Raw genomic sequence first — 25,014 nt, forward strand, 5'->3', positions numbered from 1 at the left:
GTACAGAGTGTGTACATGGGGAATAGCTATCTATCTATCTATCTATCTATCTATCTATCTATCTATCTATCTCCTATCTATCATCTATCTATCTATCTATCTATCTATCTATCTATCTATCTATCTATCTATCTCCTATCTATCTATCTATCTCCTATCTATCATCTATCTATCTATCTATCTATCTATCTATCTATCTATCTATCTATCTATCTATCTATCTCCTATCTATCTATCTATCTCCTATCTATCTATCTATCTATCTATCTATCTATCTATCTCTCTCTCTCTCTCTTCTTCTTCTGTTCATTCCTCCCTCCATCCGTCTCCATAGACATGTATAATCTAAGCCATGTGACATGCAGTTTGTCTCCAGACAGACATAGCAGAATTTACAGAGTGTAAGTCAGTATCAGAAATGGGGGGGATCCGTTTGATAAGAGCAGAAATAAACTGTTTCCCCTGATAAGATATATTGCAAAGTTGCTTAGAATCACCTGTACTATTGATCTATGCAAAAAATTTTAAATAATTGATGACCACTTAAAGGGGCGGTGTCACATAATCATGGATCCTCCATGCAGATCATACAGATCGCCTATCCACCAACTGGTAACAAGTGTGTGATCATTATGGGGTCCCCACAACTGAGACTCCCACCATGAAGATGGGAGTCCTGTGTCCTTCACTTAAGTAAAGCAGCTATGGTCCCTGCTATTTATCAGCCAAACACAACTGATACATTACCTTGTAACAAGATATACTCGAGATATACACAATATATATGGATTATTATATATTCGATTATATACTATACTGTATTTACACTGAACAGACTCCCCTCTATGGACTCATGGTAGAACCAGTTATTTGATGGGTCTTCTACAGTCACCAGTTATTTGATGGGTTCTTCTACAGTCACCAGGTATTTGATGGGTCTTCTACAGTCACCAGTTATTTGATGGGTCTTCTACAGTCACCAGTTATTTGATGGGTCTTCTATTGTCACCAGTTATTTTATGGGTTCTTCTACAGTCATCCATTATTTAAGGGATTATTTCTACGTACTACAAGCCCATATTGAATAATACATTAGTTAGGCCAAGATGGAGGCAGTCACCAATCCCAAATATACAACTTGTTTGTGAATAGTCTTTGTAACTGAAACTGGTGAAACCATCATTGACTTATAGTGGGGTCTGTTGGGGGTCTAAAGTAATTGCTATTGTTTGGAGGGGAAGAAAAGATATGCACCCAGAGCAGGTCCGCCAAAGCTGCAGACAGAGGCTAAGACAACGTCAACACTTACATTAGAGAACTGCTTACATAACTCTTGCAGAAAAAATATATCGATTGAAATCTGTAGAAATGCTTTCCCATTATTCTTTGTAGTGTCCAGAACTTTAATATTGATCACGATTCCCGACCACCAGCCACCTTGTTCTGATGTCTTATTATAACATATGTGTCATTGATTAGCTCAGTTCTGAGTTATTTATAACTAGCTTCTGCCCACGACTTTGTCTGCATGCTATTGGCGTCAATGATCTGCCTGCTCCGGCGTTTCAGCAGCTCTCAAGCTGGCCTGCCGCTGAACTTGTTCCTTGCGTCATGCCTGTGATTGTTCCAGGAGCTCAACAGCTCACTGGGACGCCATATAATGATTGTGTTGTTGCCATTGATGATCCACCTGCTCCGGCGTTTCGGCTGCTTTAAGAGTCGCTTGACAACTAGCTTGCTCAATCCTCCTCAGCTCCGCTTGAGGAGAAGTCTGTTGACTTCTGGCTACCTTCACAGGTCTTGTTTTATGAGAATTTTGCGACACATTAGATTTTCTTTTTCCCGACATGTTTAAAATTGGGAACAGAACACTTATACAGATCAGATAATATGCAGATGCTTGTACAGAATGGACTCAGTGTTATCTGTGTGTTTACATAGAGAGATAACAGACCAGGCTTTATCAGCAAACTCCAATTAGCTGAGATTGTCCTGCTGGCAACAGTAGTTTAATATTACTAGGATAGTATAGTATATTGACATAAATTGATAACAGTCATATAGCCATGTCATTTACTGGTATAAAAAGTAGCCTATGTGATAATCCAGGTTATAAACTATCTGCCAAATATTATCCAAATCCATTCAGTCATCTTAGCCTGACTAACAAACATCCAAACTTTCACATTTATAATATTAGTAGGAAGGATCCTCTCCAGTCATTGGTTGTTTGCTGGATTTTCACCAGTCATAGGCTTTTATATTGTATCAACTGCAGTCATGGGTTAGTTGTAATGTATCATCCCCAATCATGGCTTATGTATAATGGATCATCTCCCATCGTGATTATGTCTAGTCAATGGTAATTTATAATAGTTCATCTCCAGTCATGTGTTATATATAATGGATCTTCTCTATTCATGGGTTATTTATGATGGATGGTCTCAAAACATGGTTTATATATAAGGGGTCTCCCCTATCATCTATGTATAATGGATCATCTCTAGTACATAATTAATAATCATGACAATCATAATTAATTATCTTGGATTGTGTCTACTCATGTGTTATATATAATGGATCTTCTCTAGTCATGGGTTATATACAATGGATCTTCTACAGTCACCAGTTATTTGATGGGTCTTCTACAGTCACCAGTTATTTGATGGGTTCTTCTACAGTCACCAGTTATTTGATGGGTCTTCTACGGTCACCAGTTATTTGATGGGTTCTTCTACAGTCACCCATTATTTAATGGGTCTAATACAGTCACCAGTTATTTCATGGGTTCTTCTACAGTCATCAGTTATTTGATGGGTCTTCTACAGTCACCAGTTATTTGATGGGTCTTCTACAGTCACCAGGTATTTGATGGGTTCTTCTACAGTCATCAGTTATTTGATGGGTCTTCTACAGTCACCAGTTATTTGATGGGTCTTCTACGGTCACCAGTTATTTGATGGGTTCTTTTACAGTCACCCATTATTTAATGGGTCTAATACAGTCACCAGTTATTTCATGGGTTCTTCTACGGTCACCAGTTATTTCATGGGTCTTCTACAGTCACCAGTTATTTGATGGGTCTTCTACAGTCACCAGTTATTTGATGGGTTCTTCTACAGTCACCAGTTATTTGATGGGATCTTCTACAGTCATCCATTATTTAAGGGATTATTTCTACGTACTACAAACCCATATTGAATAATACATTAGTTATAGTACTTCCAATACGTGATGTTATAAAACACCTCCAACATGATTTCAGTCCATGTTAATCTTTATGGTCAGATGTTCCAGATGTATTAGAGTAACTGCAGGCATTTCAGAAGTCTTGTAAGTCCAAGCAGGCGACATCAAGTCAATTTTCTCTTCCAATCTATTAGTAGTGGAGGAGTATATAGTTACTGATGCATTCCAATATGTCAAATTGGATATAACACTGGCAGACATCAGTTTCCATCCAGAATACTGATCTTCTATTGTTGGGTCATAGTTATTGAGCCTATAGAAGACCTGGTCTATTCATCGGGCTCATAGCAAAACATACACTCTGGATTCTGCTCCTCGATTGGTTCTACTTGAATGGTGATGGAATGGAAGGGGAAGTTGTCAAATATATTCCTCGAAACATCCCTTAAAATTCTCACAGACTCTTCTGAGACATCTTAAAAAAATGATGAAAAGCAAAAATTAATACAAGGTATTGTAAATAGAGGTTAAAGTGCATTCCCAGGGGGGTAGAGGAATTTTTTTTAAAAGAGAGTCACACTGGGTTAAAAACAAAAAGTAGCACTTACCTGAATGATTCCCCCCACCACCACCACTGCCAGTCCAATGTATACCGCGGCGGTGACTTAGCAGGTATTACTCGTGTGTCGACATGGGACCAAAAAGTAGAAACCATTGGGGACCAGGTAGGTAGAATACAGATTGCTCAGGTAAGTGCAGCCTCGCTTTTGTTTTTAACCCATCTGAGCACATTTGAGAATCTGTTTCCTCAAGACAACCTCTTTACTTTACTAAGTCTAAGAATGTAATGTAACAGGGACTTCTATTCCATTTTGCCACTCCAATAAAGTTTACTTTCCCATTATATAGTAGGACGTTGTTCTAGAAGTTGCCTTTTCAGACTCCACGAAGCCTCTTACGTCTCTATGAGTGATGGCTCGCCAGCTACAGACATTTTGCAGTGGCAGACAGGTCACTCAGAACCTAAGCTATTGTATTAGCAGATAGAAAAATCCCATCGCCGAGCAGCCAGACTCAGCAGTAAAGCACATTGTGATGAAAGCTGATCTAGGGTTGAATGACAGGTAAAGCATCGCTATAAAAGCACAAAAAAATGGCATTATTGGCCAACAATTGAACTTTTGTTCCAGGCGCACATACATTTACTGACCTGTGGCAACATGAACTGAGAGGATGACTTGGTTCATTGTTAAAGCCATGAGATGTAAGCTGTGTACCGATTTAACCCCATTCACGGCAAGAATGCTCTGCTTTACAACGTTGTAATTAATCCCCCGTGGCACTCCTGTAGGGCGAAATGGTGTCTTGTAAGATACTTAGTGACAGTATGTTTAATGGATCAGGCAACTCATACAAGATAAGCAAACACCATGGATGGCCAAGGAGGGAATGTATCAAATATGGCGATTCCGACCCTTGGCTTGATCCCCCTTCTTCTGGAGTGAAATGTGCCTAATTTTAAGCCATGTCCACCCAATGTGTGATGGAGTTTCCTTGGTTGCACCAGTTAAAATTACTCCAGGGACCCACCCTCACACAAAGCCTAGGACATAGGAACCTTCAAAGTTGGGTGTACCATTATTGTGTTATAGCTCGGGCCCATCAGAGGATCCTCTGGTACTTTAGTGGGCCATGCCGTCTCTGTACTGACCTTTTAATAATCAAGTTTATTTCTGACCCCCTATGCTGCAGAATCTAAAATTTGTGCCGGCTATGTGTTGGAATAGGTTTGGGTTATGGCATAAATTATACTAAATTTACTAGGGTAAAGGAGGCCATGCCCCTCCTGCAAAGCTCTACCAATACCCGACTACTTTTCAAAGTATGAGTTTTGGGTAAAATAGTAAAAAGTCACAAATTTTAGTGCAAAAACTGAATTGGCCAAAAAATTCCCAATTTTTTGAACCCAAAAGACTCTTGTAGATACCTTCACAAATTCCCCAAAATTCACCCGATTTATACTTTATATTATTTGCAGGGAGAAGTTACAGAAGAACTTTGAGCTTGACATAACAATATTACGGGTTATGGACTCTAGATTTTAAGGACATATTGATCCAGGGTTTTCATAATGACGGCCAGATTGGAGTTGGGAAGGAATTTTTTCCCCTGAAATGGGGAAATTGGTATGAGCCTCATGGTTTTTTTTTGCCATCCCCTGGGTTGTAGGATTATAGGTTGGACTTGATGGACTGATGTCTTCATCCAACCTCATCTACTATGTAACCATGTAACTATGGGTCCAAACAGAACAAAAAAGCAACTCACCAGGACTAGGAGTCCTGTAAACCAATATCCCAAAAAGTTTGACCTTCATTCACTTTTTGTGAAGTTTCCAATCAGAACCCTTTTAAGCCTCCTTTGCTTGGAGAATTACATTACTTTTCATATTTTTTGCTGCGCCTTAGGAGTATGACAAATTTTGCCCCAAATTGGCTCATTTAAAGTTCACGATGGCACATCTCTTCTACCACATAACACAGTTGGCAGAGCAGGAAGCAGAGTGGGCCGGGGTAGGGATACTTTGGCTCATTAGATTTACCATAACCACAAATCTGGCATGAGTATACCAGAAATCTATACTAGTGTAGATTCCAATTCTGGAACACGAGACCTCCCAAGATGTGGCGGAATTATGAAATGACCAAAGCCTCTTTGCACCAATGGAGAATGTGACTAAGACTACCATAGGAAACCAGTCTCGATAAATTTCTCCCCACTATTTGTTACCTTATAGTGCCGCCATTCTTCTCTTGTCTATAAGAAATGTATTTCCTTTTATGTTTTTGGATGCAAAAATTCAGGCAATTCTTAAAAATTGAAGCCTCAACGTTCGTCAGGGATATTTTCATACAAGAGGGCAACTCAGATAATAAAATCCTTAGGACATGAGTGAAGTCAATAGTTGCCTAAACGTTTCAAGTGCATATAATGATATCTACAAAATCACTGACCTTCCATTAACACAAGTAGAACATCTCGTAGAACGGTAATGGTTGTGGCCAGCACAAAGATGGAGAATATAAAGGTGCAGATTGGGTCGGCTATCTTGTACTGCGGCTAAAATATGAAATTATTATCCACATGGTTATTATTGTTCTACTCTCCATAGTTCAGAAAATACATTTGATCACTCCCACCACCATCTAGTTCACAATATAACAATGTCCTTCTATTTCTCCCATTACACTTCCAACCTAGAGTAGAACAATCCATTTTTTTGTCTGCCATCTTGGTTGTAGAAATCACTGTTTGCCAGTCTTAGCTCTGGTAACATGTCCCATAATGGCTTGACCAGGCATCAATTTTTTTTTACCAAAGTTGCTTTAACAATAAAGTCCCAATGTCTAATAATCGGGATATATTATTATGGTAAGTTATAAGACCAGGCTCTGTTTATAATGAATCTAATAGACAAGTCTCAAAGGTAAATGACATTACATCTAGAATAAGTACATGGAGATACAGACAGTATTTGTAGGACTAGGTAGCGGTTGTTGTGTTATAACTGACCTTGAAGTATATGATGAGGGCGCTAATGAGCACGCTGATGCTCTGGAACAGGTCTCCTATGACATGGATGAAGGCAGCACGTATACTGGCATTAGTCTGCGGCTTGTAATCAGGTGCCATATGTTGATGCTGACCTCCGGAGTGACTGTGACCATGTCCTGTATTATGCAGGACCAACGCCAAGCTGTCAAGTCACAACAAGGAGAAGCAGTCATGAGCGAAACACCGGAATAGTTATAAGCTGCATGTTCTGCGTCCAACATAGAGGGAAGAAAGTTGTATAGATTGTTTGGAAAGTTGTCCTGAACATGTGAGCGCGAGCAAGGACGTTTAATTTCTACATGGATTGAATTCCATTATGATTATGGTTTGCTATATATATTAATTGATATTATTTTATATGATTTACTATGTATTAATTATTACTATTATTTTATATGATTTACTATGTATTAATTACCATTATTTTATATGATTTATTATATATACATATATATATATATACAGTTAGGGCCAGAAATATTTGGACAGTGACACAATTTTCGCGAGTTGGGCTCTGCATGCCACCACATTGGTTTTGAAATGAAACCTCTACAACGGAATTCAAGTGCAGATTGTAACGTTTAATTTGAAGGGTTGAACAAAAATATCTGATAGAAAATGTAGGAATTGTACACATTTCTTTACAAACACTCCACATTTTAGGAGCTCAAAAGTAATTGGACAAATAAACATAACCCAAACAAAATATTTTTTTTTTCAATATTTTGTTGCGAATCCTTTGGAGGCAATCACTGCCTTAAGTCTGGAACCCATGGACATCACCAAACGCTGGCTTTCCTCCTTCTTAATGCTTTGCCAGGCCTTTACAGCCGCAGCCTTCAGGTCTTGCTTGTTTGTGGGTCTTTCCGCCTTAAGTCTGGATTTGAGCAAGTGAAATGCATGCTCAATTGGGTTAAGATCTGGTGATTGACTTGGCCATTGCAGAATGTTCCACTTTTTTGCACTCATGAACTCCTGGGTAGCTTTGGCTGTATGCTTGGGGTCATTGTCCATCTGTACTATGAAGCGCCGTCCGATCAACTTGGCAGCATTTGGCTGAATCTGGGCTGAAAGTATATCCCGGTACACTTCAGAATTCATCCGGCTACTCTTGTCTGCTGTTATGTCATCAATAAACACAAGTGACCCAGTGCCGCCATTGAAAGCCATGCATGCCCACGCCATCACGTTGCCTCCACCATGTTTTACAGAGGATGTGGTGTGCCTTGGATCATGTGCCGTTCCCTTTCTTCTCCAAACTTTTTTCTTCCCATCATTCTGGTACAGGTTGATCTTTGTCTCATCTGTCCATAGAATACTTTTCCAGAACTGAGCTGGCTTCTTGAGGTGTTTTTCAGCAAATTTAACTCTGGCCTGTCTATTTTTGTAATTGATGAATGGTTTGCGTCTAGATGTGAACCCTTTGTATTTACTTTCATGGAGTCTTCTCTTTACTGTTGACTTAGAGACAGATTCACCTACTTCACTGAGAGTGTTCTGGACTTCAGTTGATGTTGTGAACGGGTTCTTCTTGACCAAAGAAAGTATGCGGCGATCATCCACCACTGTTGTCATCCGTAGACGCCCAGGCCTTTTTGAGTTCCCAAGCTCACTAGTCAATTCCTTTTTTCTTAGAATGTACCCGACTGTTGATTTTGCTACTCCAAGCATGTCTGCTATCTCTCTGATGGATTTTTTCTTTTTTTCAGCCTCAGGATGTTCTGCTTCACCTCAATTGAGAGTTCCTTTGACCGCATGTTGTCTGGTCACAGCAACAGCTTCCAAATGCAAAACCAAACACCTGGAATCAACCCCAGACCTTTTAACTACTTCATTGATTACAGGTTTACGAGGGGAGACGCCTTCAGAGTTAATTTCAGCCATTAGAGTCCATTGTCCAATTACTTTTGGTCCCTTGAAAAAGAGGAGGCTATGCATTACAGAGCTATGATTCCTAAACCCTTTTTTCCGATTTGGATGTGGAAACTCTCATATTGCAGCTGGGAGTGTGCACTTTCAGCCCATATTATATATATATAATTGTATTTCTGAACATGTTTTAGTAAACAGCTAAAATAACAAAACTTGTGTCGCTGTCCAAATATTTATATTATATTATATTTATATATATAAATTTCTATTATTGTATGATTCACCATTAGGGTTGAGCCGATCTTGAAATTTCAGGATCGTTTTTAAAATCCGTTTCCGGATTTAAAAAACGATCCTATTCACTACACAGCATGTAGTCCAAAAACTGATTCAATTTTTGGACCCCACACTGTGTAGTGATTAACAGCCCCCCCCCCCTGTCTTCGCTTACCTGCAGCTCTCAGTTCTTCTTCATCTGGTCCGGTCCTTTGTCCTTCATGTCTTCAGAGCGCCCTGCGCCCCCCGTCTCCCTAGACTAGTATTGTAGAGATGCAGGGAGTGGGCGGGGCTTGGTGCGGCTGGAGAGTGTGGGCGGGGAGACGTGAGTGCATCACTCACGTCTCCCCTCCCAGTACCCGCCCACACTCTCCTAAGCCCCGCCTTTTCTATAATACTAGTCTAGGGAGGCGGGGCGGGGCGCTCTGAAGCCACATGAAGGACAGAGGACCGGACCAGCAGAGGGCATCTGCAGCACTTCTGTGCAGGTAAGTTGAGCGAAGTTCACGAGTAGATAGTAGATAGACAAGTCAATGTACAGTAGTATCTATCTACTCGTGAACTTGTGTCGTCGTCCTCACAGCAGCGCAGCACACAGTGATTTACCACAGCCTGCCACTCTTCTGCTTCGTCCCTGTTTTACCATATTTTCAGCTGAGTATACAGTAAAACAGGGACGAAGCAGAAGAGTGGTGATAAATCCATAGGAATGAATGGATGCAGCCGGCACGCAGGGGGTTAAGCGGCCGGCCGCTTCCATTCATTCCTATGGGTGCTAAGCTTTTCCCACAATGATTGGCCAGTAGCCAATCATTAAGGGAAATAAGCCCCGATCTCAATCCCACCCGAAAAGATCGGGATCGGAATTCCGATCGCGATCGTGAAATTTTCTCGATCGCCGATCGGAATCCGATCTTTTCCGATTCCGATCACTCAACCCTATTCACCATATGTATTACTTAAAGCCGTTATTAATTACATCATGGAAGGCGGATTTGCATATTCTTCCCATAGTTTAAAGCCGTTATGTGGCATAAAAAATATTTATCCTCTGTCCAAAAATTCCCCACCAATCTTGAGACTGCGTGGGTCCTTTTTCCCTGCTGAACATTCAACCTAAGGGCAACCAGGCTAAATGTGGGCCTGACTGGTGGTATACGGTGCCCCCATTAACTCCTATGGGAGCGCTAGAGACAGCCAAAGTAAGGGGGCATTCACATGGAGTATTTTGGCGCGGAATCCATGTCCACTTCAATGAGTTCCGTTTTCCATGCAAAACCCATTGAAATCAATGGGAGGCTTTTTTTCCCTTTGAGTTCAATGGGTTCTGCGCGGAAAACGGAACTCATTGAAGTCAATGTGAGACTTCTTTTGGCATGCCGAATTCCTCCATGCGAATAGACCCTAAAGCAGTCAATCTACTCCATCAGTACAGCACCGGTCAAACCCACGTTCAGCAGGGGAAAAGAACCCCTCCTTCTCAGGATCAGTAGGGATCCCAGCAGTCAGATCCCCAACAATCAAAAATCAACATATAGATAGAGGATAAATACTTTTCATGGCTTAACCCCTTAAGGCCAGGGCCCCTCATAGTGTAACTGCTGGGGGGAAAAACAACTACAACAACTACAATAACAGGTGACCCCAATTAATAGAAACCTGCTTAAGGTCGGGCCCCACACAGCGCTACAGGAAACACCACGGTCTCATCTGCATAATAATTTGGAACATGGTATATACTGTATAACTATTATAGCATATCTTATTGACATTGTCAAACATATACAACAAGCATAAGGAAACGAAATACAGCGTACAAAACTGTAATATACTAACAACATACACTATATTGGCCCCCAAGGCACAGGCAGATGTCATAAGCATAACAGCGCCATCAATGGTGTAGTCGGGATGGAGGATCCTCTCGCAGGCCAGATACACCAGCACTCCTGTCACCACCCATATGGTGACCATAGATAACATGGCCCCGACAATCTCTGAAAAGATATCAAAATAAATTATTTTATAGCTCCAGAAATTCATATTCATATTCCTATAGTGTTCCCTGATATTGTGCAGGATAATAGATGGACCAGATAAAAGCTGGTGGACCCGCCATAATTTGCTTTAATGGGTTCTTTCTGTCACAACACGGGGACACTTGCTGATCGGTGGAGATTGGATCATAGAGATCTAAATAGGGTTGTTTCGAACAATTCTTGCTCCTGCTCCCTTCATTTCAACAGTATGGTGCTTGGCCATCTCCAGCAGCCCTATTGAAATGACTGGTGCAAGGCGCGTATCCTTCAGGATTGCAAAACACCCAGTGGTCATGATCAGTGATGTTGCCATTGATCAGCAATCCTATCCGTGTGGCCAGAAGACATCTCTAAGCAAAAAACACAAAGGTCTACTATCCCACGCATGTAGACTTGTGAAGATGTGAAAGGGCTTAGTGACTGAGGGCTGTGATTTGGGTACAGTGGTGATATGGGCACACTGGTGATGTCATTCATACGGGGGTCACACTGAGGGCTGGGATTGGGTACAGTGGTGATATGGGCACACTGGTGATGTCATTCATACGGGGGTCACACTGAGGGCTAGGATTGGGTACAGTGGTGATATGGGCACACTGGTGATGTCATTCATACGGGGGTCACCACTGAGGGCTGTGATTGGGTACAGTGGTCATATGGGCACACCGATTATGTCATTCATACGGGGGTCACACTGAGGCCTGCGATTGGGTACAGTGGTGATATGGGCACACCGATTATGTCATTCATATGGGGGTCACACTGAGGCCTGTGATCTGTGATTGGGTACAGTGGTGATATGGGCACGCTGGTGACATCATGCATATGGGGTCACCACTGATGACTGTGATTAGGCTTCAGCGGTGACCCTGGGCAGATGGAGGAGACCAAGAGAGGTCACCGGACACCACGAGAAGGACCAAAAGAGGTGAAGGAGGTAAGTATAATTGTTTGCTATTTCTTACACCTCCCCTCCTCCTATAATACTATGGGGTCTGAAGAGATCGCAGTGTTTAATAATTTCACTTCTGATACTATCCGAATTTGTTCTACCCAAAACTAATCCAAGACCCTGAACCACCTTAACCCGAGGAAAAACAAATCTGGGCAGGTTCCCCGCCTCCAGACACAGCGAGGTAAATTACAATATTTGCTATTTGCTAATAACAATGTCAGCAAATCCAAACATAATGTAATAAATGGCTGCAGCTGCTAAAGCAAAAGCAAACAAGCACAAGGGATGCAACAGCTCCGAGCAAGCTATTGGGCTTGCTAGCGCACATTTGCCTGGATATTGCACTTCAGTTTGTTACCTGCTCGGTACCAGCCATAGGTAAGTCTTTTTGTCGCTGGTTTTGATGCTAGACACAGGGAGCAGAGACTGATGAGGAAGCTAGAAAGATCCACAAAAAGATGAGCGGCATCGGCCACAACCGCCAGGCTGCCTGCAATGTAACCGCCTGAAAGGGAAGCAGACAAGCAAGAAATTCACAAGGAGGCCTTAGGGGGACTGATCATTGTGAACTTGGGGTTCAGACCCCCAAAGATCGGACACTTATCCCCATTCTGTGGAGTGGACCATAATGGGACAACCCTTTTAATGTTTGTAGCTCTCATTTTCTGATGGATGAGAGCAATGGACATTAGATGATGGTTGCGTGAACTCACTTTTGCTCGTGTGAGAGTGTCCATTGTCCAGGAGGACAACACCTGGCACCCACACCAATCAGCTATTTGAAGACAAGCACTCTGCCCTCTTCCCTGCTTATCAAGGACAGCGCTGTACATTGCATGGTGGCTGTGCTTGGTATTGCAGTTCTACTCCATCCAGGCCATGTGGCCAATAACTATGCCAACACTGGCCTCATTCAAGCACCGCCGCCACTTCATGCCGTTGATTGGTGGGGATGCCGAGTGCCGGCCTAAGGATAGGTCATCAATATCAGAATCCGAGAATATCCCTTTAACTTTAATTTGTTTCCCTGAAAATAAAACAGTGTCTTATATTGGCCATAACCGGGTCCCGCTTTGCTTCCCCTTCTACTCTTTGTAATCTATCATGAAAAGTGGGAAATCCATTCGATAAGTTGAAAAACGTGATTGTAGGAAACTGCTATTGAGTTTACGACTTTATTAGATCCATGATGAATGGTAGTTTGCCTCTCCCACCTCCCCACGTTTTTGTAATAAAAAGTTAGCCCTATGGCACTGGACAAATTTCAAGGTGCATTAACGTTACCTGCAATTTCTGCAACAATGAACGCCAGGCAAATGGCTGCTGCGATGTAGAGTTTCTTTTTGGCCAGGTTCTGTTCTTTTTGCCTGGCATCGTAAGCCTTTTTGTTATTGTTGTGGCAGTGGTACGGGTTGATGGACTCTTCTTCTTGTGGTTTCTCCTTGATATAGTTTCCTTGTTCTGCACTGAATAGAAAATAAAAGTATTAACTGTAGAAGAAATGTGGACTTAAAGGGGTTGTCCAGGATAAACTGGATTTGGCAAGGAGGCAGGGAAGGTGAAAAAAAAAAGCAACATCTGTCCCTGGTGCTCACACCGCAGTCCAGCAGCACCTGGTGCTTCTTCTGGTGGAGATCCTCACCTCCCATGACCCTTGAGGCCTCAGTGGCCTAGGGAATTGAATTGGGACATCACTTGCATACATCACATGTGCCATCCTGCGTCCTTTCCATAGGCCACTGAGACCTCAGCGATTACACGCAGCGAGGACTTCCACCAGATCAAGAACCCAGAAGCAGCAGGACCAAGGTGGAGGATATCAATAAAGGCATGGATGAACAACTAGTAATGGGTTTCTAGATTGGAAGGACTGTAGGATGATGTCACCAAGGACTGGAAGGACTATTTGGTTTGGGTTTTAGCACGCTGCTGGCTTCAGGGCTTATGAGGATGTCTCCTAAGTGCATCCCCGGACATATGGATATCATAAAGTAGTGTCCGCCATTTCTAACTCTCTCTCTAGGAGCCAGAGCTTAGTAAAAGCAGCCTGTACCCTGACCACCATAACTTGGTCCAGCTGTAGATGCTAGACCTTGATTAACCAATTGCCAGGGATCGTTCACAGGGCAATTATACAGGATGGTTATCTGGTCATTAATCCCTCATGGGGTTTTTTGCCTTCCCCTGGATCAACACTGTAGGGATTGTAGGGTTATAGGTTGGACTTGATGGACTAATGTCTTTATCCAACCTCATCAACTATGTAACTGGTCTATAGGCACCTGTGGTTGGTATAGTATCACAAATCAAAATGACAGGTTCCCTTGAAAGGGGTCGTCATGTCGATTAAAATTTTTGGAAAAAAGTCACCAGTGATTGTCTCATTGATCATTTCCTGTGTATCGGCAGGGAGTAGGAAGTAGAGACTGGCAGGGGGATTGGCAGATCAGTGACATGAGCCTGACTTATATTATCATTGTACACCATTTCTGTGCAGAATGAAAAAAAAAATTGCTCATCTTTTTAGATGCCAAAAGAATTTGCTTTCTTGAGAACTTTAAGTGACTCATTAACCAGCTCAGGAGAATTTTACACTTTTGGAATTAATTAATAAATAGATTATTCTGCTATGGCATACATTAGTATTGTCATATAGTATCTGACTGTCCTTCATTTACAAAGGATACTCCAGTGATCCGGTTGCATATTCTCAACACTGTCCTAAAGAAGCCTTTGGATCCATCATGTGTCACTGAGCACTCAAGGGTCAGTTACTTAGTCGGCCTCCTTATATCCTTGAGCATTTAAGCATTTAGTTGGAATCTTCCTGTCGTTGACCACTTAAGACTCTAGCTGACATAAGAATTCGAGAGTCTGTTTGGCATCATCAACAAATCTAGGCTGACTGTGGACTACATTAACGGTGTTGAATAAGGGACCCCCAGAATTTCACACTCTAACCCCTGTACAGGGATCAGGGAACAACAACTCCTTTTATCAGGTAGGAGTAGTCGTGATGGTTGACCCAAGCAGATCAGGAGACATCAGGGCATAGTACCATGGGATCAGACAAGAGAATGTTCAAGGTATGGCCCAAGGTCAGGACTGGCAGAGTTTTTGCAGAGTCAGCACAGGTTCAGAGGACAGGGACAAGCCAAGGTCAAACAGGGATAATCAGCAGACATATAACAAGTAGCAGGTAATGGAGTCAGGTAGCAGGCTGAGGTCAAATACAGGTAGTAAGTCAGAACACTAATAAAGCACAACTTTGTAGGAACCGGCAAGCTAGGAACCTATTTTATTCAGGTGCATTAAATAGCCCACAGGTGCAGTAGACTGGCTGAGAGGAGACCAAAGGACCAGAATATCCAACAGGAAAGTGGTGGAAGACAGCGCCTACAGCTGGAAGAGCCATGCAGCCAACAGAGAGAGAGAGAGAATGCTCGTCAAAAAAGCCAGGTGGCGCAATACAGTCTTTTTGGAAAATTGAGGTGCACCATTTTTTGTGGTTTTTTTTTTCCATAATGACTATGACTGACTATGAAGATCATAATCATATCTTTATACTTAGAACTGCTGAAGAACCATAAACAAGTAGAGAAGTTGTTTCCGAGTTTAACTTCCCATTGAATTATGTCTGTGATATCGTATTTGTCCCAGTGGAAGGTTCCATCGGTTTTGGAGTATTTAAACTTTTTCCATTTTCCATTTCGTTCACAGATTGGCTGACACTAAGTTTCCAGATGATTCCATCTAATAGTATCATATATCATTTCATTGTCATAACAGGAAGGAACAAACATTTTTTCATATAGTTTTTATGCATGTGGCTTTGTATCCATCAAATCTTGTCCCATCATTCAGGTTTATTATGAATCCTTGTTATATACTGTATGTCCACATTGTTTATTAAAAGAATTGTCTACCCTGCACAAAAAGCTTTTTGTTTAAAAAGGGTTCATAAAAAATAACCACATCACAGGAGATTGTACTGCTAAGATCATTGATGGCCAGTTTCATGTTGCATGGGAATCAGACAAGTGCTTCATTGCCCTGCAGTGCCTCCGGAGGAAAAATGGGGTATTGCATGTGTCACATATTAACCTCTCCACACTCTAGCATTGAGCAATGAGTTTCACAGTTGGGTTGATTTCACTCCTGGTAAATATTATTGAGTAAATGAATTACTGGACCATCTATTGACAGGGCTAATTCACACGGGGGCAAGGCGGCGGATTTTGACAGCGGATTTTGCCTCAAAATCCGCCTCCATACAATGGTGGTCTATGGAGACCAGTAGCTGCCCTTTTCTTCAGGCAGATTCTGCAGCTTGCCGAGCCTCAGCTTCCGCCTGGCGGCAGTAACCTCCAGTGTCGGACCATTCATTTGAGCTGACTCCGGAGGGGGAAGCCACGACTGCAAACGGTCGTGGCAAGTGGGTTTTGACCCAAGAGTGACGCTGCTCCCCATGTCACTCTCGGTGCCAAAATCCGCCCCACCGCCCCCCGTGTGAATGAGCCCTTAAAGGTGTTGGGATTGGAGCCCCAAGCGATTGCTGAGGTTTTTATTTTTGTAAACCTTAATGAGTAAGTAACTTTTATTTATTTTTCATTCATTGCGCAGGTGAAGATATCAAACTTTGTAACATACGTTATTAAAGAAAAAACACCTGTTCTTCAGTTATTTGTCTCCCTTTGCCACTGATCAGATCTGTACAATAGAAGTCTATGGAGAGGGGGAGGGAGAAAGAGAAGAAGTCCCCGAAACAGATAGACATCTGCACTATAGAGAGACAACACAGCTGGGTTGTGATCAGGAATTCCGATTCAGCCTTCTCCTGACAGAAAGGACTAATTTAAGGCTGTAGATGCCTCTCTCTCCTTCTTCTCCTCTCTCTTACCTCTCCATAGACTTCATTGTAAACAAATCTATTTATGTACAAAGCATGAAATGACTCAGATAAGAAGTACAGATAGCAGACACCATTCTTTAGTGAAGTTTTTTTGCAAAGTTTGTTCCCTGAACTTATGAATAAATAAACACAAGTTTACTTACTAGGGTTGAGCCAATCTTGAATTTTCAGGATCGATTTTGAAATCCAATTACCGATCATTTTTCATTCAAACCCGATCTCGATCCCAATTCCGATCCCAATGTGAGTCTATGGGATTTTTTTTTCTAAGATCGTTCTTAGAATGTATAGAAACAGCAAGGGAACACTTAAATGGCCATAAAAACATTGTTTTCTAATCACTACACAGCGTGGAGTCCAAAAATTAAAGCACATGAGCCTCTGAAAAATTGTTAAAAAATAGTTTTAAAAAATATGTGCAGGAGGAGCACCAGAAAATAGATGAGACATTTTGTAACAACATCGATTTCTTTATAATGCCAATGGTGTGTTATAGCCCTTCTCAATCCAGGCCTCGTTCATCTTTATAAAACTCAGCATTGACAGCAGAGAGTCTTGTCCGAAGCTCCGTCACAACACCACCTGCAGTGCTGAACAGTCATTCAGAAAAGACACTAGCTGCTGGACAGGAATGTAACCCCAGGGCATACTGGGCAAGTTCAGGCCACATTTCCATCTTTGACACCCAGTAGTCCAGCAGGAAAGACTCTTGTGGTAAGATGTCTATGTGCGTTTTCATATAGTCTTGCACCTGCAACAAAAAATGCTGTCTCCGGTCTGGTACCTCTACATTTAATGTTGGTGTAGTAGGCCTCAACAAAGACAGCCAAGCATTAGCCATTATGCCCACACTTCCCTTGTAGCAGGCTGTGCTTCTGTCTCTGGGACCACCACAGCGTTGTGAAAGTTGTGCAGGACTTGGAGATGAACAGTGTTTGATGGTACATATCGATATCCCTATAAGCCTGTGGTGTGATGGAAATGAAGCCCGGAACTTTATCCCTGAAGCGAGGATCAAGTAGGGTTGCCACCCAGTATTCAGGATCTGCCAGGACGTATACCTAGTTGGCTAAGTATATATATATATATATATATATATATATATATATATCCCTCTGAGGACAGGACTACCTATTGGATTATAGACAGCCACTGGTTGTCAGGAATAAACGGATGCCTTTTGTGAAAGGTACAGTCTGAGCACTATAACACCCTCACTAGCAAAGCTAAACACCTACCTACACTCACCCTAGCTACCACTGAGCTCCTCTCCCTAGCTACCACAAAGCTCCTCTCCCCAGCTACCACTGAGATCCTCTCCCTAGCTAGTATGTGCAGCAAAATGATGGCGTCTGCATCATCACCGCCCTTATATAGAGGGGTGTGATGCTGCTGCCGACAACCGATGAGCTTTCTGCCCACAGCTAACATGGTGCTTGAGTTTCAGGCGTCATGTTAGCTGTTCCCACAATGATTGGCCAGTAGCCAAGAATTGTGCAAACTTAACCTCCGACCTCGATCCCGCCGGAAAAGATCATGTTTGGAATTCCGATCGCGATCGTGAATTTTTCTCGATCGCCGATCGCAATCCGATCTTTTCCAAACATGATCGCTCAACCCTATCACTTACATTTTAGCAATTTTTTATATATTTTTTTTTTGCCGGAACCTGTTTAACTTAAACTGTCCCAACAGGTTTTCTGAAAACTGATTTTTGTAACCCAGACAACCCCTTTAAGATGATATTGTGGACAGACTGCAGCCAAGAGTGCTATTGAGCAATGTAAATTGTAACAAAGGGCAATGCCGTCTATACATTATGGTAATTGAATGGCTTTGATGTTCTCCCCTATTGTACAAGTGGAGGCTTTTCTCATCATTAGTTTATTCACTATTATCCATAAGCCAGACAGATAAACAATGTTCGTGTAACTAAGAGCGGTTTTCCCGATCCGTCGCGTACGATGGCCGTTCTTCTGACCCTCTTAATAACCCTCCAAAGCTCTCTGCAGATGGAATTAAGAATATTCATTTGACAAAAGGCATTGAGAGTAATAGAAGTGGCCGTCTATGATACGGCTATACCTGGGCAACGGTCCAAAGGCAAAGAAGGGAATGACAACACGTTCTATAAATCACAATCAGGAAACAGTAAGTAGGCAATCGCTTCAATTATTAACATTGTACAACTTCTTCTCTGAGCTCTTACTAGAAAATACAGATATATAAGAAAGACTAATGCCCACTATTGTGTCTTCTAAAATGTGAAGGCACAAAGCTCTACCCCTTCAATTAAGACAGAAGAAACACTGTAATAATAGAAAGAAGTAAACTGATTATACCAGGTAGACAGAAAGACCTGCACTGCGCCAACGTAATAAAGTCTCCACTCTAACCCAAATAGCTTCCATTTTTTTAAAACTCAAATAGGTCCAATTTTTTTTTGCAGATGCATTTCCTAAAACCCTGTAGGTTTTCCGATCTCAGGGTTTCACCTGCCCTCTTGTCTCCTCTCCCCTCCACTTTCTGGTTTTCAGTTCAGGTCAGCAGCACTCTCCGTTCCAGTTGTAAATTGCATAATATTCTCTGGATTTACATATATGGATAATAGAGGTGCCGATCAAACACTGTTCTACCCCAAATTAGGGCTCTGCAGCTGATAGTACTTTGTGGAGAAAGAGAAGAGACTGAGAACAGGAAGTGACTCACCAGTCCGGCCTCTGCAGCTATTGAGCAGAAGTGGCCTGAACAGAGGCATAAATTGAAGCTCCTAGGCTCCAGTATAAAATCTGTAGTGGGTCCCCGACCAACCTTGTGCTAGTTAGAATAGTGAAATCCTTTTTATTTTTTTTTCTCCTATCAGTATGTTTTTTGTAGAATGGGAGGAAATCCATGCAAACTCATTGCTGATGCTGTTCCTGGCGGGATTCAAACCCAGGACTCCAGCGCTAACCACTAAGCCACCATGTTGCTCCCAGAATAGTGAAATACTTTATGTGGCAGAAGGACTTTTGGGGGCCCTCAGGATCCAGGGCTCAGTAGCGTATGCTATACTAACACTTTCAATAGACTGTAAACAATGAGATGTAAATTGCAGTATCTGGCAAAAGGAGCAAAATATATTGGCTAAAACCCTTCTGTTAGTCGAAGATGCAAATTTAAATATGATCCTGGAGATTGGAATACCCCTTTAAAGGGGTTGTCCCATCACAAGGATCCTATCTATACTGCTTGTTAATGTGGATGTAAGACTTTTCCTAAATACACTGCTTCAGCAAAACTGCTTTGTTTGTCCACCATATTACTTTATTCACTTCATTGTTGACACAGCCCTTGGGCTTATCTGCTCAAAAGTCAAGTGATGTATCTGCTGCTCTCAGGGGGGAGGGAGGAGGGGCTAAGTGCAGGGAGCCAGCCTATGTTTCTAGCTATTCCTGTGTCTGCACCACGTGACCTTCCTGCACTCAGATAGGGGAGAGGAGCTGCTTTCATTTCTGAACTCGTCTTCTGTTCTCCCAGTTATCAAGCTAGCTAATTCAATTGTGTTCATTATGGCAGAGACAGGCAGTCTCTGTATGTAACACAGAATGGAGTTGCTCCTGCCTGTACTTCATAGTCCAATATTGTGCATATAGTGGTGTTTGAGGACCTTTGATGACATCACAGGCCCTTCAGCCGCCCCATAGGATCACGCTATGCGGTGGGCGGAGCTACACGCTAATTTGGGGGCGGAGCTAAACGGCAAGTTGCATATGAAACCCTGTCCACCAAATGACGCAAGAAACCAGGAAGAAAGAAGATTTTACAGCAGTGAAGACTGATGAGTATGCAACTTGGGAATACCCCTTTAATTCCTTTCATTCCCAGTATACTGCAATGTAAAGAAGGGTTCGGTAACTCATTCACATATCCGTAACCTTATTCAGATGCCAAATGTGTCTCCTGGCTGGTCACGTGATCAGTAGACTGTCCTGTCGATTCACACACCAGCTGGAAATCTCTTTCAATAGGCAAGTCTTTGAAAACCTGTATGTTACGCTCTCATAGACTTACATAAAAAAAGGACTTCAGAATGGTGTGCAAATCGGCAGGCGGATCAGAAGATCTATAGAAAGTCCATACAAAGATTATCTAAAACTGGGGCAACACGGTGGCTCAGTGGTTAGCACTGCAGTCTTGCAGCACTGGAGTCCTGGGTTCAAATGCCGCCAGGAACAACATCTGCAAGGAGTTTGTATGTTCTCCCCGTGTTTGCATGTAATTCCTCCCATTCTACAAAGACATACTGATAGGAGAAAAAAAAAAGTACATTGTGATCCCTATATGAGGCTCACAATCTACATTAAAAAAAATAAAGATTATCTAAAACTCCCCTGACTCAAACAGCCTTGCTCTGCTATCTGTGAGTGCTGTGTGCACAATTTGTAGTGTATCCTATGAAATGCAGCTTTGTACCATTCCCTTCCTCCTGCTTATAAGGGCTGTAGGAGAGAAGGGCAGGGAAGATAGGCAAATTCTACAACGCATAGGAATACATTGAGACTTTGCAGTGTAAGTTAAGATATAGCCATTCCATGTTATGATCTATCACTTACTGCTCTTCCTGGAATCAGAACAAAGCAAATGCAATGTGATAAGACCTCACACTATCTATCGAGCCACAGGAATGATGGGAAATGTAGGCTGCATGAGGGGAACCATATCTGAGGAATGAAAACGTAACCCAATAACCCATAAATGCATATATACACAAGACATATACATTTGCCTCTATATTACGTCTCATAGTAGCCTGTATTATACTGTTTTGGCAAAATAAACTCCTTTTTGCCTCGGGGCTTCTGTAAGGTCTTGTAATGCAGAGCTAAGAGGCCTCAGTGTCTTCGCACACCAGTAACTTTTTATCATACTGTCCTTATAGATTTTAGTAAGACGGCTCCTATTACTATCATTAGGGGCCATTGTTTAGAGGCTCATAAACTCTCCCTATTTTGTCTTCTTGCCTCAGGCGGCCACAAATGCGTATAATAACAATGTGCACTATGTCTTATGCCCGGCTTAAGGTCACATTGGATTACGCAGCCAGGACACTTGCAGAATTTAAGCATCTTCTTCTCTTTCAGTATTTTTATGACCTATTCCTAATTTTGCATGGCGCAGGGTATCCCCATATTAGACCAATGCTTAGGTTTATAGATGTCCTGCGCTGTGTCTGGAGTGACAGTTTATAGTGTGGAGATTTTCATCTGCTACTTTGTTGCAATGGTGTTTGTTTTATAACTTATCACTGATGTCATTCTGGTAGACCGGGAGAGAAACAGAGAGCGAACATCATAAGATTTGCAAATATTCACAAGGTTTGTCCATCTGTTTTTTTTTCTTTGACTTGAAACATAATAATAATAATAATAATAATAATAATAATAATAATAATAGTAATAATAATAATTATGAATGGAACTCAATGTTTGTATTCAGTTCTCTCTTCCTCTCTTCAGGATAGGAGACAGGTACAAGTGCCCGGAGTGAGCTTAGTTTGATTGACAACTACAGATGGGGGAACCTCGGAAGATTTGTTTAGTTTTGGGTTCGGACGAGTCCATCATCTGGTTCGTTTGGGTCCAAACTTGTTCAGAGAGAATGGAAGTGAAATTATTCTACTCTGAGGTCTCTTCAGCTCAGCTGTCAACATTATACACATGTTCACATATTTATCACCGGATGTTTGTAATATTTCACATGGTTATATAATGTTTATGTGATGTATATATATATATATTATGCACCTTATTAGGTATATATGAAGAGGTTCATACATGGATTATACTTGCACTATGTTGTATCTAGATGAGAATTGCACGTTCCCATTACTGAATATATAACTATCACATGGTGCATATACCAGTACTCGATATAAGGAAAGTCCCAGACAATGGACTGAGATATTACATCACATGAGCTGAATAAATACAAATAAAGTTGTCACTAGATTTAGACTGCTGATGTCTCTTATGTGGTTGTGTATTGGACTTTAGATGAAGTCATTGTGGCCGGCGCACTTCTGGATATTTTTAATCAAATCTATCTATTTCTCTATATATTTATCTTATGTCTATCTATTTGTATCTATTTATATATTTCTCTACCTATTATCTATATCACTTATATTTATCTATACAAAAAAAATTAAAAAAATCAGACAGCACATCCCAATGAGAACACAAGCAAACTACTGTGGTAATACTACAAATACACAGAACTTTGTGTTGTGCCAGTGTCCTGTTGCCATTATCTATCTATCTATCTATCTATCTATCTATCTATCTATCTCCTATCTATCTATCTATCTATCTATCTATCTATCTATCTCCTATCTATCTATCTATCTATCTATCTATCTCCTATCTATCTATCTATCTATCTCCTATCTATCTATCTATCTATCTATCTATCTATCTATCTATCTCCTATCTATCTATCTATCTATCTATCTATCTATCTATCTCCTATCTATCTATCTATCTCCTATCTATCTATCTATCTATCTATCTATCTATCTATCTATCTCCTATCTATCTATCTATCTATCTATCTATCTATCTCCTATCTATCTATCTATCTCCTATCTATCTATCTATCTATCTATCTATCTATCTATCGCCTATCTATCTATCTCGCTATCTATCTATCTCATCTATCTATCTCCTATCTATCTATCTATCTATCTATCTCGCTATCTATCTATCTATCTATCTATCTATCTATCTATCTATCTATCTTATATATAATAAAGCTACATTATGAATGAAAGTAAAACATACATACATCCATTATATATTATATTATATTGTGGACTGAACTTTCTTATTTACAGAAGATAAAAAAGTAATCTTGTATCCTTGCGTCTCCTTCCCCTTCCTCCTCCTTTCTTCTCCCCTTCCCCTCCTCTTCTTGTCCTCTGGCCTCAGGGGTCTCCCTGTTCTCGCTGTATTTTATGCTTTTTTGAAAACCAATAAATTTTGAATTGAAAATATCCCAATCTGCCATCTGATTTCTGTTCCTTTATATGATAAATTAAATTATCTTAATTTAAAACATATAAAATTCTCAAATTGGATTAATAAAACATAAAAGTAACACATATTGTTATATAATATCCATGTGCACAAAAATACATTACACAATGTCTAATACATTGTAACTGTCTAAAACACCAAATCTAAGTAATCAACTGATTTAGTGAATGGAACACAAGTAAATTAAAAAAAATTAATAAAATTGAATGAATTTTTCCAGTGCATATATTATTGTATTATCACAGAATTACTAGAAGGTTGTTATACATTATATTTATTATTATTACTTCTAGTAGATCAGTAAGGTTGTCTTACCTGTCTGTAGTTAGTGAATACATCTTTGTCGCTTTGTCGCTCACCAGGTAGGTCTTCTCTAATCCTTTCATGTTGATGGTGAAATTTTGTTGCAAACTTTAAAATTTGGGGGAAAAAAGTGAAAAGCAAATAAGGTCCAACATATTCTGGTAACTTCTCCTTTGATGGGGCAGATTAGAGCTGAGCAGCCCCTCCAGGGGATTGGTCTGTCCCTGTATAGAAGACTCTGGTGCTTTCTGGCTGGGGGCAGGACAGGAATGACTTGGATCATGTCAGGTGTAGACTTGGAACAGAAGGAGCTGCGATCACAAGTGGCTTTGTTTGCCAAGTCAAGTGGAGTCAAAGAACTTTCTTTTGCCTGAGAGAGCATCAAAGAACAGAACAGAAGCCTAAGCCATGGAAAATGCAACCATTAATAATGCCGCTAATGTCTTACATCACCCAGATTCATGTGATGTGACAAACACAGGCTCAGAGGACATGAAAACACACTAGGTGTATTTAAAGGGGTTTCTGAGCGTTATCTGATTGGTGGGGGTCCTATATCCAGGACCCCAGCAGATTAGCACTTGGGTGACCAAGCACAGCGCCATACTTTGCGTAGTGGCTGTGCTTGGTATTACAGTTTAGACCTATTCACTTGCTTGCATACAGGCTATATGATTATGGACGAGACATCACCGGCCTATGAAGTGGAATATTTGCTTGCCTAAATGGTATTGCTGCTTAGAGCACATGATCTGATGGGATCCTGGGTGTCAGACC

At 41.2% G+C, this 25,014-nt stretch overlaps 1 protein-coding gene across 1 annotated transcript; it reads right to left on the bottom strand.

Annotated features, from left to right (window-relative positions):
* Positions 1-3,518: 3,518 nt before the first annotated feature.
* SLC30A8 (solute carrier family 30 member 8) lies at positions 3,519-24,321 on the bottom strand. Its single transcript, XM_075272075.1, has 8 exons — positions 24,250-24,321; positions 13,231-13,412; positions 12,305-12,451; positions 10,796-10,949; positions 6,763-6,946; positions 6,204-6,309; positions 4,400-4,534; positions 3,519-3,664 (listed from the first exon to the last, which is right to left on the bottom strand). Exons 1-8 carry the CDS (start codon positions 24,318-24,320, stop codon positions 3,519-3,521), a joined length of 1,125 nt encoding a protein of 374 aa, XP_075128176.1. The 5' UTR covers position 24,321.
* Between the last annotated feature and the right edge of the window lie 693 nt (positions 24,322-25,014).

This window comes from Leptodactylus fuscus, chromosome 4 (genome assembly GCF_031893055.1).
Source record: "Leptodactylus fuscus isolate aLepFus1 chromosome 4, aLepFus1.hap2, whole genome shotgun sequence".
Classification (NCBI taxonomy): domain Eukaryota; kingdom Metazoa; phylum Chordata; class Amphibia; order Anura; family Leptodactylidae; genus Leptodactylus; species Leptodactylus fuscus.